The 14,836-nt window shown below is 34.3% G+C and overlaps 2 protein-coding genes across 2 annotated transcripts; both read left to right on the plus strand.

Annotated features, from left to right (window-relative positions):
* Positions 1–3,577: 3,577 nt before the first annotated feature.
* Positions 3,578–8,675, plus strand: LOC117927654 (ACT domain-containing protein ACR10-like). Its single transcript, XM_034847283.1, has 6 exons — positions 3,578–4,010; positions 4,382–4,606; positions 5,387–5,492; positions 6,787–7,123; positions 7,509–7,793; positions 7,918–8,675. The coding sequence occupies exons 1-6, from the start codon at positions 3,851–3,853 to the stop codon at positions 8,053–8,055; spliced, it is 1,251 nt and encodes a 416-aa protein (XP_034703174.1). The 5' UTR covers positions 3,578–3,850; the 3' UTR covers positions 8,056–8,675.
* Positions 8,676–9,370: 695 nt separating this feature from the next.
* Positions 9,371–14,664, plus strand: LOC117929132 (uncharacterized protein ycf45). The gene is made up of 9 exons (XM_034849350.1): positions 9,371–10,050; positions 10,386–10,600; positions 11,120–11,270; positions 11,380–11,571; positions 11,853–12,015; positions 12,110–12,339; positions 12,697–12,873; positions 12,956–13,117; positions 14,211–14,664. The coding sequence occupies exons 1-9, from the start codon at positions 9,574–9,576 to the stop codon at positions 14,505–14,507; spliced, it is 2,064 nt and encodes a 687-aa protein (XP_034705241.1). The 5' UTR covers positions 9,371–9,573; the 3' UTR covers positions 14,508–14,664.
* The last annotated feature ends 172 nt before the right edge of the window (positions 14,665–14,836 follow it).

Raw genomic sequence — 14,836 nt, forward strand, 5'->3', positions numbered from 1 at the left:
TAAAATTTATTTTTAAATTAAATTGATGAATAATAAAATTAACATAATTCTCTATTTTTTTTAATTCTTAATATTCACTAATATATCTGTCTATAAATAATACGATTTATTTAGATTATATAAACGACTTGTCAATTTTTTAGGAAATTTAGTAAGTCTAATCAAAATTGGATACAAGTTTGACTTGTACATATCTTGATGTTTGGAAAATACCTAATGGGATACAATTCAATGAATTTTATCATTAATCTTTCATCTCTCTAATGAATATTAAACAATTTTAAAATTTAACTTATTCAATTAGAAAATATAAAAATTAAATCAATTGAATTGATAAATAGATAAGAGGAAGAACAATAGATATTTGATAAGCAAGAGGACTCGTGGTTTAAAGTGTAGATACAAGAAGTGAAGAAATATTGATATTTTGAAACTCAATAGTTGTATTTGGTTCTTTTCTCTATAATATTCTTTTGGTATAGTGAAAAAATTCTCTCTTATCCGTGAATATAGACATAGTTGGTCAAACTACAATAAACTTTGTACACTATTGTACTGATCATTTTATCTTTGTATTCTTGATATAACATTATTTGTATTAAAGTTTTCGCTAGCACATAACTAAAGAGTCTAATAATCATTTTTCAAATGATTTGAACTTCTCTGTATCTTTGTTATTATTATTATTTTTCTCTTGATGTTTCTTGGTATATAGTTTCTTTGAAAGAAAGACTATTAATCATTAGACTATGTTTGGTTTTGAAAAATTTGAGGGAAAATATAAGGAAAGGAAAATAGAGAAGAAAAATAAAAAATAAATTTAAAATAAAAGAATTTTATTTTTATTTACTAATTCAAACCTATTTCAGTTATTTAAGGCGGCACTAATGTAAAACTTAAACAATTTGAAAATTTATAAATTTTGAATTATAATTTATTTTCTTTGATATTTTTCATGGTATAATCAAACATGAAAAAAAAATCATTTTTCTTATCATTTTATTTTTATTTCAGAATCATGTTATGCTAACGAAAGTTTGGATGCCAATAATATTAGTTTAAGAACACAAAGATAAAACAATCACACGTACGATACACGGGGTTTTAACGTGGTTCTGCCAACTATGCCTACGTCCACGGATGAAAGAGAATGATTCCACTATACAATAGAGAATATTATAAAGGATAAAACCAAATACAACTATTGGGTTCCCGAAACATCACATGTTTCCCAATTCCTTGTATCCATACCCTACTACGAGCCCTCTCGCTCCACAGAGTACCTCCTGTTCTTCCTCACATCTCTATCCACCTCGTATAGTCTCTACAAGTTCATTTACATCTTATGACTTTTTCCCCTTATGACCTACAATATTTGTAGAGATATTTCCAACAACCTTCATTATTCTATAAGGAAGTCTAATATTATAATAATATATCAATCTATAAATATTTTGTAAAATATTCTTTACAAAAAAAGAATCCATACTAATTAGTAATTTGGACACTTCCTAACAAATTAAACATAATCTTATTAGATAATATAATTTAAATTACAAATATCCTTGATATTCCACAATCATTTATTTGGAATATAATTTTATTTTTATCCAATACTAATAAAACATAAATCGATGTATTTGTTTGTTTCGAAATATACTATGTCAAAGGTCTCATAAGTTATATAAACGACTAATCAATTTTTTAAGGAAACCTAGGAAGTCCAATCAAAATTGGATACAAGTTTGACTTTGTACATGTGTTGATGTTTGGCAAATACCTAATGGAAAACAATTCAATGAATTTTATCATTAATCTTTCATTTCTCTAATGAATATTAAATTATATTATGCATTTTATGTCATATTTGAAATGAATTCATCTAAAATAAACCGTCAAAGAAAATCATTGCCTTCACATAATAATATCAACATATAGTTGTCAACTAAAAATAGAAAATGGGTTTTTATTTTTAACACATAAAATAAGATACTTCGGATATGTTTGTTTGGAAGTTGTTTTTAATAAAAAAAATAATTGGAAAATATATTTGTCAAAACAAAAAATAAAAAAACAATTTTTTTATTCTTAAAAGTTAAAACAATAAAATATGGTGTTTTGGGAAATCATATTTTAGTTGTTTGAACTTATTTTCTCGGGATTGTTTTCTAAATAATCATATAATATGAAAAATGATCAAGTATAAAACACTAAGAAGAAAATAATTTTTTAAAAAGATTTAAAAACATAGAAAATAAGTTAGAATATTTCAAATTTCAAAAAAACAAAAAAAAAAAAAACCAAAGATGGAGTGGATGAAGGAGTGAAGGCCGAATCAGGGAAAACCCCAAAAAAAAAAAACCCTAAATGATAAGAAATTTAACTGAAATGGTAAAGTAACTTAAATGGATTTGAACCGTAGTAACCATTGTAATATGAAAATCAAATCTTATAATAAAATAATTTCAAATAAAATATGAATTAATTTGGATTTGGGCTTGTCCCTCAATTGAACCTACTCTAATAATTTGTTGTTGAAATATTATTATACCTTTATGTGATGATAGTATGAAAATCATAAATTCCAAGGATGTAATTCTTTTATGAAACTATAGGTTATATTGTTGTTAGGGCTTGTTTGAAAAACAGTTTTTGAAAATAATTTTTTAAAATTGTTTTTGATATTTTGTAAATAAAAATCTATTTAGAAATTAAATTTTTTTTAACATGCTTTTAATATTTTTAAATATATTTAAAAAATAATATTTATATTTACTGTTTTATTTTTAATTATTTTACATATTTATATAATTATTTTTTAAAATAGCTCTTAACAAAAATAATTAAAAGATATTCTTTGAAAATATCATATTTTTTATTTTTAAAAATAAAAAATAGAAAATAGTTTTCTTTGCAGGCCAAACTTTTTTTTTTCCTAGAAAATAGAGAACGTACCCTAACTTTTTTAAGAGGATTTTTCTCCCATTTATTCTTTGATTTTTTTTAATATGTTTTTCAAAACATTGAGACATAAGAAGATTATTTTCATTAGTTATTTTATTTCCTTTTATTTTTATATGCTCTAAAATATTTTAATTATATTTGAATCCTTGGAAATAGTGAGGATTTCTAAGTATGGAGAAAAAAAAATGGAAAGAAAAAAAAAATTATAATTGAATACCATGAAAATGTTGCTCAAAGAGGATAAAATAAAATTAGTTTTTAAAAACTAAACAATCCTATATAAAATATAAAAAAAATATTTTTTTCAAAATTTTAAAAATATATAGAAATGAAAATTTATTAATTCCTTAAAATTTAAAAATTGTAAAAATTATTTTCTGGTTTAATATATATATATACCTTGAAGTGCATGGATGCCCTTGGAATTTGGGATCCGAAAGGTCAAAAATAGAACTTTACGTACTTTTAACTTGCATGGACTTCAACCCACTGGATCACTGCGGTTCTTTTTTGTTTTGTTTTTTTTTTTTGTTTTTAAATTTCCCATAAATTGACATGGACGAGAAATTGAAGATTCCGGGAAAGGGGAAGAGAAAGTAGGAGAAAACGAGTGAGAAAACAGAGGAGGAGGATCCCATGATCTATTGTTATCGGAGTTGGTACCCGAAATTGCTACAGCAGAATCTCTGGCTGTCTCTGCCAAATAGAGCAAGCCCCAAACAATCCAAAAAACAAAAGAAGGGAGAAAACCCATATGGATTGAGTTCTGCTCATCTTCTGAGTCTTTGAAGCCGCCCGCCCCCCGCCCCCCCCCAAAAATAAAAGAAAAGAACAGAACAGACAGAACCAAAGAGTAGGTGGAGAGTGAGGGAGGGAGTGAGATCAAATGGGCATTCTTTATGATTATGAGGATGTGGTGCTCATCAGGCAAGCTGAGAAGCCGGGTGACCCCACTGAGATTACTGTCAATTGCCCGGACAAGATTGGCCTGGGCTGTGATTTGTGTAGAATTATATTGCGCTTTGGGTTGAGCATTTCCAGAGGAGGTTAGCATCATTTGCTTTATTTTGTTTTCTTTGAGTTTTGTTGCAGAAAATTGGAAGAAAAAAAAAGGAATACCCATCCTTCCTAAAGTTCATTTTGTGGGACTTCCCTATCAAAACAAGGCATGGGATGTCCTGATTTCTTTCATTTTCCATGAAATTTTAATTTTCCTCTTCTTTTTTTTTCTTTTTCTTTTGGTGTGCATTGATCTATGCAGCGGCTCTTCTGATTCCTCATTTTGTTCCAACATCATAAGCATTTATTGTGTGAATTCTAATTCTTAAAACAACAACATTTCGCTTGTGATCCAATTTTTTTTCCCCTTTTAATCTTACTGATGTTTTTTCCTTCCTTGATCTTTTTGGTGTTAAAGATTCTTCAACTGATGGGAAATGGTGCTACATATTATTCTGGGTGGTGGGAAAACCAAATACAAGGTGGAATCTGTTGCATAGGAGACTATTGGAGGTGTGTCCTTCGTGTTCCTCCGCTTCAGGGATTAGCTTTTACAAGCCAGAATTTCAGCAACAGCCAAAGCCTCCGGATGTGTTCCTCTTGAAGTTCTGGTGTTACTATGACTGGAAAGGTCTACTACATGGTAATTTCTTATTTTCTAGTTCATTTTCTTTTTAAAATGATAGATTAATTCTTTATCCATCTCTAGTCAAACTAGTTAAAGAAGTTGGGAAGAAGTCTGTTGTGTTTTGAAATGAAGGTGAAAGGTCATGGGCGTAAGGACAAAGGTTATGGGCATCTCAATGGGGATAAAGCAATCTTGATGTATATACTGTTATTGCTATTATTTTTTGTGATGTCCTGCATCCGATAAGAGAAAGAAGTTCCTAACACTACATATTTAGTGAATTTCTCTTAACCACATACACATGTTTTAAAGGCATGAGGGTATGTTAGGTCTAGATAAGATCTCCATGGGAGACAAGATCTATTTGAGAGGGGGTTGTTATAGAATATGTATCATGGGACACAAAATTGGATAGAGGAGAAAACTAACCATGTAAACAGTTTTTAAAGTTGTGAAGGCTCAGAATCCAGAGCAGATAATATGTACCTGGGAGGTAGTGGGTTCTTCAGAGCTGACAATCACTACATAAAAGGGAGTGGGTCGGGACGTTATTATTACTACTACTATTATTTGGATAATGTTTATGTATATTTTCACCCTCTATCCCTAATACATTTGGTTCTATCGATGTTTTTATTTGGATAATGTTTATGTATATTTTCACCCTCTTTCCCTAATGCATTTGGTTCTATAGATGTTTGGGTGTAAGTGGAGATGATGGAATTTAGAGCCACATATTTGATTTAACCTCCAATATTTTATACTAATTTATATGTACTTATTTATTTTCAACAGATATAACCGAGGCTCTTTGTGAGCTAGAGCTTACAATAAAGAGAGTGAAGGTATCCACTGCCCCAGATGGGAGAGTGATGGATCTCTTTTTCGTCACGGACACCAGGTTTGTCATTCTTGACATCAACTGTACTGCTAGATTTCTGATTCTCTTTTCCTCTTTTTTTCTTCCTATGTTTATTGGATTCTTATAGACAATGAAAATGGGATTTGGAGACTTATTACCCAACTGTGAGTGGAGTGACATGTTACTGAGATTCCAAGATGGCCTTTTCTTTTCCTATTTTCATGGCAACCAAACAAAGAATTGGTGAAATTATAGTCATTGATGACTTATGGTGCATGACATGTGCTTTGTGATGGAAATAGGTGAGGGAATGTTTAAAATGTAATAACATTATGGATGACCTCATGCCTAAAAGAAAGCATTTTGGATGGATTTCTGGGGTGCAAGGCTAAGTCTGGCATTTAACATCATATGACTTTCAAATGATCGGGACTGGTACTGTTATTTTGAGACAACAGAGAAAGGCAGCTTGCAGGGCTTGGGGGAAATGAATCATTTTTGCCTGCTGTCATATTTTCTATGTGCTGCTGACTGAGGTTATTAAATCAATCAGAACCTCAGAAGGGCATAACAGAAATTCGAAGTGGGTGATCCTGTTTCCTTAATGGGCTTCTTCAGAAGAGTCAAATAAACTGAGGCAACATTTAACATTTGATTACCAGTTTTACAATTAGTGGGGATCTTTGTCTACAGCATTCATTATTGAGAAAGGTAGAAATTTGTCCAAATTTCATCTGAATCAAGAAGTAAAACAGTGGAACTTCATATGATTGCTTGCAACTTGAAACCCTGTTGTACGAATAGCTCGCTTTTCTTCAAAGTTATGGTATTTAATAATTACAAATGTTTCCACCCACACTTGTTTAAACTACTGTTATTGTATGATTTCTCCGTGATCTTAGTAGAACAATGTTGCTTTGGATTTTTTCTGGTTAAGATTGGATGTTTGGTTTTTCACTTCATTTGTCTACTCAGATTTTGAGATAATCTTATGTGAAATATGTGAAAAATGTCCATGTAGAAGAGAATTTGAACTTGCAGTTGGTATGGAATCACAACTAAGAGTACTTCAGTTGTCCGAATTTAATTTCAAGCTGTTCTTTGTTTATTATCTGAATTGCAGAAAATATGTAGTAGTCTTAACAATGAAGGCTATTGCCTGGCATTATGGCATATAAGACCTTGTTCATTTAAAAAAAAAAATATTTTTGAGGCAGATTTTTGGAAGAAATTCCGGGCCTTCTGCAAGAAAACTGGGAGAGTATCCCTCTTTTCATTGAGACAGTTATGGATTTTGCTTCTGGTATTTAATTTAGGTTCTCTTTTGCTACAGAAATGAACTTCATACTCAGGAGAGACGGGATGAAGCAATCTATCATTTGAAAGATGTGTTAGGGGATGCCATGATAAGCTGTGAGATTGAGTTGGCTGGCCCAGAAGTTACTGGATGTTCACAGGGTTCTTCATTTCTTCCTCCTGCAATCACAGAAGAAATCTTCAGTTTAGAATTGCCCGATGGACACCAAAATGGATCTCCTGCCTCAAACACCTTAATTGTTACAATGGACAATTCCCTCAGCCCGTCTCACACACATGTTCATATCATTTGTCAGGATCAAAAAGGTCGCATTTATGATATCATGAGAACCCTAAAGGATTACAACATCCAGGTATATATGGTTTAAAACTAGTGAGAACTTGTTCATTATTTTTTCCCAATTATACCAATTAATTGCGGTCTTCCCCTTCCTACTGATAGTCTTTTTGAGGAACAGGCAGGGCACCATATTCACAAATTGGTCTTCTCTTTTCCCAATATTTTTATCAATATATCCCCTGTTTGTTATGAAAACTGGGAAAGCTCTGAAGATACCTCAAAACATTGTGGTTTTTAGCTGGAAAATTGTTGCAAAGTGATCATTTTTTGCTTCTTTATTTTGTTTGGGAGATGTAGGCTTTCTTACTATCAAAATTTCTCTATATGCTGCCTTTTTTATGGGTGATTTTCCCATTTGTTTCTGATAGTTTTATATTTAAAAATCTGTTGTTTGTCAGACCTCTTATGGGCGATTCTTTGCAAACGCAAAGGGAATCTTTGAAGCAGACTTACTCGTGATGCAAGCCGATGGTAAGAAACTGGTTGACCCAAATAAGCAAAATGCCCTGTCCTCTCGCCTCAAAATGGAGCTTTTCTGTCCCCTTAGAGTGGCTGTGGAGAGCAGGGGGCCTGATACTGAGCTGCTGGTCGCAAACCCTGTTGAGCTGTGTGGCAGGGGCCGGCCTCTTGTTTTCTATGATATTACTCTTGCCCTAAAGATTCTCAAGATACAAATATTTTCGGTAACAACTCTTAACTCATGAAGTGTCTTATATATATATATATATATATATATATATATATATATATATGTTGTCTAAATGATCTAACCGAGCCTCTGCCTTTTATTTGTATCTGTTTACCCAGGTGGAGATAGGGAGACACATGATCCAGGATCGGGAGTGGGAAGTATATAGAATCCTACTGGATGAAGAGGAAGGTTCTTGTGTGTCAAGGAACAAGATTGAGGAGGGTGTTAGAAAGAAGTTGATGGGTTGGTACTAGAATCCAGTGTTGGATTACCGCATTAGTTTTTGCTTCTTTTTATCACTGTACAGCTTACTTGTCTCAGCACGCCTAATGTAGATATTACAAGTAAATCCTGAGGTGGGTTTGTGAAATGGCAAGCTGTTTTATTCCACCTCCATCTTCACTCCCCTTCACTCTTATGGATCTCCGCTGGGTTATTCCCTTCTTGCTGTGAATTGCATAGAGATCTTGGAATATTCTCATATTCCTTTCTCATATTCCTCTCATTTGCTTTCGTAAGTGGGGCCGAATTCTGTTGTTGCTTGGACGGCATTTGCTTAGATCTCATGAGCTCTACGGAATACGCCTGCTTGGCCTATTTGAATTAGTCCATCCATGCTTACCCATCAGCCTATCTTTCTGTGGTGTGAGCCCTGTTCTGAAGGCAGTGTTTTAGGGGCTGGTGGTCTCAGTTTAGGCTTTGCTGTCCACTTATGAACATTCTCCCAAGTGATCCAGAAAGATGGATTCGCGTCCATTTTTTTTCTTGTTTCGAATAAATATCTAATGGAGGTCAATGTTGAATAATTTAATACTTTTGCTTAACTCATATCTAAGCAACATTGAATGTAATAAGAATTAGTTGTTTTGTGTAACGTGAAAATTCCACCCATATAGATAGTATCCATTACCACCTTCGTGTGAGCCTTACAATGGTATACATGTTTTAAGTGTTACTACAAAGGGTGTTAGAAACTTTTTTCGTATCTTTTTTGTCGTTCTATTTTACAAGATTGCAACACCAAACAAATAAGCATCCTTTACAGAACCAAATAAATAGAGTTCCCTTTTGACTTATGTCTCCCGAGATTGTAATTCCAAACAAATAGAACCCTTATGGTTGAGGATAGACTCAAATACCTTCCCGAGTATCAAAACAATTTATTAATTTTAAATTTATTTTATATTTTCATTTTTTTCTATTTTTGTATATTTATAACATAAGAATTTCTAAAATTCACTTATTATGTTATATCATAAAATTATTTTTTACTTATATGAATACTAAGAACATTTTTTTAGAAACCGTTTTGTTAAAAATAAAAAATAAAAAATGCCATTGACTAAAGGCCATGATTTTTACCATAATTGCTTTCAAATGCGGCCTAGTGGCACAAACAGGTCACAAAGAATCTGGTAGGATTTGAACATGGGTTGCATCCATTTGTGAAAATGCATGCATATTGCATACCTAAATTTGTGGAAAAAGAAGAGTGTGTTGCGCCGAACCCCAACAACTTCGGAAGAAGAGAGCTTGGAAAAGTCTTGAAACAGTTGAAGTAGGATTTTAACATGTATGTGGTTAGCAGCAGCCCCCACGTGGCGCCTCCGGTCCTCAGCCTCAACGGTTGATAACTGTTTGTTTCCTTCCTCTTGGCGGCCCCACTCCCCACCAATCCCATAGCAGATCCCTCCGAATCTACTTCACCTTCATCATCATCTTCTTATTCTCAATTGCTTCACACAATCGACCAAGGCCAGTGGGGAGAGAAAATGAGATCCTTGAGTTCAGGCTTTGTGGTCATTGATCTTCACTCTTCATGGCACTCCGCCAATCATATACCCATTTCAACCGTCGCTTTCCTTCAAAACACCGGCTTCATCTCCTCCGTCTCTTCGTCATTTCGTCGAACACGTGGGATCGCTTCCGCGAAGTCTTCCATCCCATTAATTAGGTCCCCCGGAATTCGCCGCCCAGTAGAAAGGTTCTCGCCGGGAAATGGGTCGACCTCCAATTCTCCAAATTCGCCTTCCACGTCGAGATCGGAGGCGGTTTCTGAATTGGACATGTTTCTTGAATTGGTGCCTTTGAGGATGAGGAAGGAGCTGTTCGGGCACGCCGAGATTGGGGATTTGATTGAAGTGGTGATGGATTTAGGAAGGAAGCCTCTTGCGAGGTTTCCTTCCGGCGATTGGCTGATATCAGAGCAGATCGTGAAGCTCGAAGATCTACAGCATGCAATATCCAAGGTAATCTAGGTGAACCCTACAAATATTTAGCACTTTAACGGGTGATCATGGTACCATATCCATTGAATATGAGTTTATGCTTACATAAGCGAGAGATGTAGTTTGGTATTGTCTGATTGGAAGATTGAGAATAGGACTGAGAAATACTAATTGTTTATATGAAGTCACCTTTTGGTGTGATAGTTTATTGGGTGGACAACGTTGGATTTTTATGTGATCCGGAGTTGGTGATGGTTGATAAAGACTGAATAGCATTTTATACTAAATCACTGTTTAAGTGGATATGCATGGTTTTAAAATGAAGTTTTATGGGGAGTGAGTTACCTTCTTTTCAGGTTGGTGAGTTTTCGGATGACAATCGTTCGGGCATTAATCACTCCCTACACCGTATAAGTGCTATTAGAAACCGTAAAATGCAAATCATTGGCCTCACTTGTCGGGTGGGTCGATCTGTGTCAGGAAGTGCTGAGATAGTACGTGACTTGGTTGAGGGGGGAGGTTCTATATTGGTCATAGGGCCTCCTGGAGTTGGCAAAACTACTTTAATCAGGTATTTACTATTTGATATTTTGTAAGACCTAGTAATGGTTTTGCATCAACTGATTGAAAGTTTGTATATGGATTTACCTGATAATCCTATATTCTCTTTTGAACAAATAATCATGAATTTCTTTATATGCCTCTGGAAAGTTAGATCTGCTATTGTGGACCCTATGGTTTCTTATGCCCTGCAATGGCTTCTATTAGTTTTTTTATCTTGTTAGGAGGAATTCTCTACTGCCAGGTGTTGTGTTCTTACCCGTTTCTGTCTATTGTTAAACTCACTAACTTTGAATGTGCTTTTCTTTTTTTATAAGTTATTTTATATGCTTTTTATGACTCTAATTCTATGAGATTTCATTGTAAGTATGCAAAGGCTAAGAGGTGGGCAATGGAGAGAATTTAATTGTTCGACTTCTTGATCAACTAAAGCTTAGCATGATTCTGCCTCTTGACTTCTAGTGTCAAGACTGCACATGCTTCATTATCATACAAAGATACTAAATACGCAGAGGATTTTTCTGTGCAGAGAAATAGCTAGAATGCTGGCAGATGAGCATATGAAACGGGTTGTGATTGTAGATACATCAAATGAAATTGGAGGTGATGGAGATGTTCCTCATTCTGGAATAGGTCGTGCAAGGAGGATGCAAGTTCCCAATGTTAATATGCAGCATAATGTTAGCTTTGATTTCAAGCCTTTTACTTTCTTCATTGTTATTTCTCTCAGTTTGGATGGTTGCAGCCATTTGTCATTGAATTTTTTTCTCTTTTGTTTAATTGCTGCAGGTCATGATTGAAGCGGTTGAAAATCATATGCCTGAAGCCATTATAATTGATGAAATTGGAACAGAGCTTGAAGCATTAGCTGCCAGTACGATCGCTCAAAGAGGAGTTCAGCTAGTTGGAACAGCACATGGAATGACTATTGACAACATAATGAAGAACCCCTCTCTGCAGATCCTTGTTGGTGGCATAGAGGTGCAAAGCAACTCCCTTGTATTTCTCTGTTTATTTATTCATACAGACTGGTGTCTTGTATATATTTTGGTTAAACCTATTCTCTTTTTGGGCTTTGTTTCTTCATTAATTCCTTAGAAACCAGATGCAAGTTAATCTGGGCTGTCAGTGTCATGTTTGGAATAAATTCATAGATTGGACTGCAATTTACATATAAGTGTTTTAGGATTTTGTCATCTAAAGCTTGTTCTTATTAGAAGTTTAGAGGATTGATTGAAACCTGTTCTCTCATTCGAACACAGAGTGTGACTCTTGGCGATGAGGAAGCAAGAAAAAGGAAGGTGCAGAAGACAATTCTTGAGAGAAAAGGACCTCCTACATTTACATGTGCTGTTGAGATGATATCTAGAACCCATTGTCGTGTTCATCACAGATTGGATGCTACAGTAGATGCAATACTGGCAGGTATTCCAGACTTTTGTAATTTCTGAATACTTAAAAAAGGAACAATGGTTCTGGATTGCAGTTTATGTTAATTTGAAGCTTTTTGTGAAAATAGGAAAATCTCCTCTGTTTGAACTTCGTCACATGGATGCTGAAGCTAACATTTCCCAGAAGCCTACGCTGGCATCTGAAAAGAAACTTCTAGAAGAATCTAGGATGACTAAAAGTGAAGTAGTAGAATCTGATGAGAAACATGTACATCATTCTCCCAGTCGTTCCAACCCATGGAGCACTGATAAACCAGTGAGCAAGCAGAGCTCAGCGGTGTGTGTTTATACCTACAAGGTAAACTACTTGGATTTCCATCCTTACTATTCTCTTTCTCTCTATTTTTTTTCCACTATTTGCTAGTCACCAGTCAGGCATGCACTGAGATAGAAAAATTCTCACGTCTAAATAGATATCTTATGTCTAAACATTTTGGGATTTATTAAAATAGTTTATGATTCACAAATTATTGATGTATACCTAATGTGTTTGGGTTACATATGCTTAATGAAATGCAGTGCATATTCTGGGCATCATCCAAACTTTTATGAAATTTTCACAATATCCTTAATGAGTTAGCAGTATTTTAATCTGCTAGTAAAGGCTGAAAAAACTTAATCAATGGCATTTCTATTGATTTGGATGTATTTTCAGATCCTAGAAGCTGATCTTCTACAAGTAGCAAAAGTGATGGGGCTTGAGGACGAAATAGATGTAACTGATGACATTGGAACAGCGGATGCAATTCTAGCATCTAGTTCTGAACTGAAACAATACCCATGGATCCGTGGTGTAGCTAAATTCCATCAGTTGCCAGTGTTTGTTATTAAGGTATCCTCTTTCTTTTTCTGTTTTTGAACTAATACTGTTAATTTATGGTTTCTCAATTAGATATTCTCCTATGAAACTGCAGTCAAATACCATGGCGCAAATGGTGAAGGCAGTCCGCATGATTCTTGGAATAGAATCTTTTGGTTCAAAACCGAAGAAGCCACTGAAAAGTTCTTTTGACATTGAAGTCGAAGATGATGCACCAAAACGAAAACCCTCATTGGAAGAGATTGATGCCTTGGAGGTGCAACTCTTTTCCCTTCTAAATTTTGGTTTTTGGTTTTTTTCATTACTATCCATATGAATGCAGATGATCCATGAACTATTTGTGAGTTAATATGGGTCAGAGTGTAGTTTTCAGAAACCAATACCTCATGAATTTTAAAATCATGGACAAATCCAGCTTTCCAGTGCTACAGAAAAGCTTGCATTTGGGAGTCATTAGCATTAGTAACACACATTAGCCTTCTGATTGGAACAAAAAAACTATCTTGATTGTTATGTTAATGAGTATGATTCTTCTAAAATTTTATATAGTTCTGATGTCATGAATCTTCTGTTTGGTGTTGAGAATCATGTAAGACGCACTTATGAAAGCAAATAATCGATAAATAGAATTATTTAGCTTACCTACATTCGGGAGAAGGGAGCCACTCTACACTCTTGACTATTAGGATACTGGAGGCAAATTATGATTACAGCATCCGTTTAATAATTACAATGACATTGCAGTGGCTATTCAATAATTACTATGACAAAGTTCACTGTTGTGTTAAATGCATTATTTAGTGGAATTTAGTTGTAATTAATAAAAATAGCTTCCTGCATGTCCATTTCGTTAATGTTTTTTCTCTTGATCCACTTGATTTGTCCATTTTTGATCATTATGATCATCACCATCAACATCATGTTAGTTCAGATCAACGGCATGAATATATATACAAAATTTTCTTTGCAGTAATCCAACATCCCAATCAGATATATGCCTAGTGTAAAATATAGGGATGGAGACGGTAATTTCATCTGTAGTTCTGATTCCAGATGACAAATAAAATCTGCGACATGTAAGTTGCTCTGACTGTTCTTAGGTGGTAGCAGTTGATCATAGCCTTCTAGTTGTGGGCAAACAATATCAAATACCGTGCCCTTCCTCTTCTTTTTTTCTTAATCCATGTTTTTCAAGATTTATTAGTTTCATCAACCCTTCATCATAATGTTGCATCTTGTCTTGGCTCTTCGCTTTTAAAGTGCACATTCCATTCGATTTAGCGAAGATGGCATGTGAAATCTCTTGCAACCACTGAAAATGAAGCTCTTTCTCACTTTGTTTTTGACAGGAGGTTCGCCTTGCAATTGAGTATATTGTGATTCCTGGTGGGGAGCCAGTAGAACTTCTCCCCAGACGCTCAGACATAATTGCTCGGCAACTTGAGCTTGTAGAAAGCTATCAGCTGGCAGTGGAGAATTCAGGTACTGAACTGAACCCCAGGTTGCAGATCCTTCCTCTGAGGTCGAACAAGAAGACTACTAATAAATCTTCCAAATCCAGTTTACAAAAGGAAACAAACGTTAAACCACTAACTAGCGGCGGTGGTGGCACCAGTGTTGCTCGTCTCCCCCTTTTACCTGAATGACTTAACCATGTCTCCTTTGTAACATGCTCCGATCCTTGGTTGATTGATAAGTGTACCATATGATGTACAGTCATTGAAAATTATGATTCTCTTATGATTTAAACCATGTATTGATTTCTTTCTCAGTGGAATGATAAATCTCCTTGCTGCATCAAAAGTATGGTTGAAGTTGGTTTAGAAACGTAGTATACCTCCGTCCTATTGCCATGGCAGTTACTTGGATATCCTCATGTTGTCTTGGAAGAGCAATCCTTTCAAAGATTTGATTATTATATTTTTTAATACTTACGCAAAGTAAAAATGATAACAAGACTAAAAACACGTTCGAT

This window comes from Vitis riparia, chromosome 13, assembly GCF_004353265.1.
Source record: "Vitis riparia cultivar Riparia Gloire de Montpellier isolate 1030 chromosome 13, EGFV_Vit.rip_1.0, whole genome shotgun sequence".
NCBI classification, from domain to species: Eukaryota; Viridiplantae; Streptophyta; class Magnoliopsida; order Vitales; family Vitaceae; genus Vitis; species Vitis riparia.

What these genes read in the sequence shown, in the direction of transcription:
- LOC117929132 (XM_034849350.1), top strand. Translation starts at nt 9,574, where the DNA reads ATGAGATCCTTGAGTTCAGGCTTTGTGGTCATTGATCTTCACTCTTCA. An exon ending in TGTGTGTTTATACCTACAAG is followed by an intron (nt 12,340 to 12,696) that starts GTAAACTACTTG and finishes ATGTATTTTCAG; the next exon opens with ATCCTAGAAGCTGATCTTCT. An exon ending in TGCCAGTGTTTGTTATTAAG is followed by an intron (nt 12,874 to 12,955) that starts GTATCCTCTTTC and finishes ATGAAACTGCAG; the next exon opens with TCAAATACCATGGCGCAAAT.
- LOC117927654 (XM_034847283.1), top strand. Translation starts at nt 3,851, where the DNA reads ATGGGCATTCTTTATGATTATGAGGATGTGGTGCTCATCAGGCAAGCT. An exon ending in GTTGAGCATTTCCAGAGGAG is followed by an intron (nt 4,011 to 4,381) that starts GTTAGCATCATT and finishes TTGGTGTTAAAG; the next exon opens with ATTCTTCAACTGATGGGAAA. An exon ending in TTTTTCGTCACGGACACCAG is followed by an intron (nt 5,493 to 6,786) that starts GTTTGTCATTCT and finishes CTTTTGCTACAG; the next exon opens with AAATGAACTTCATACTCAGG.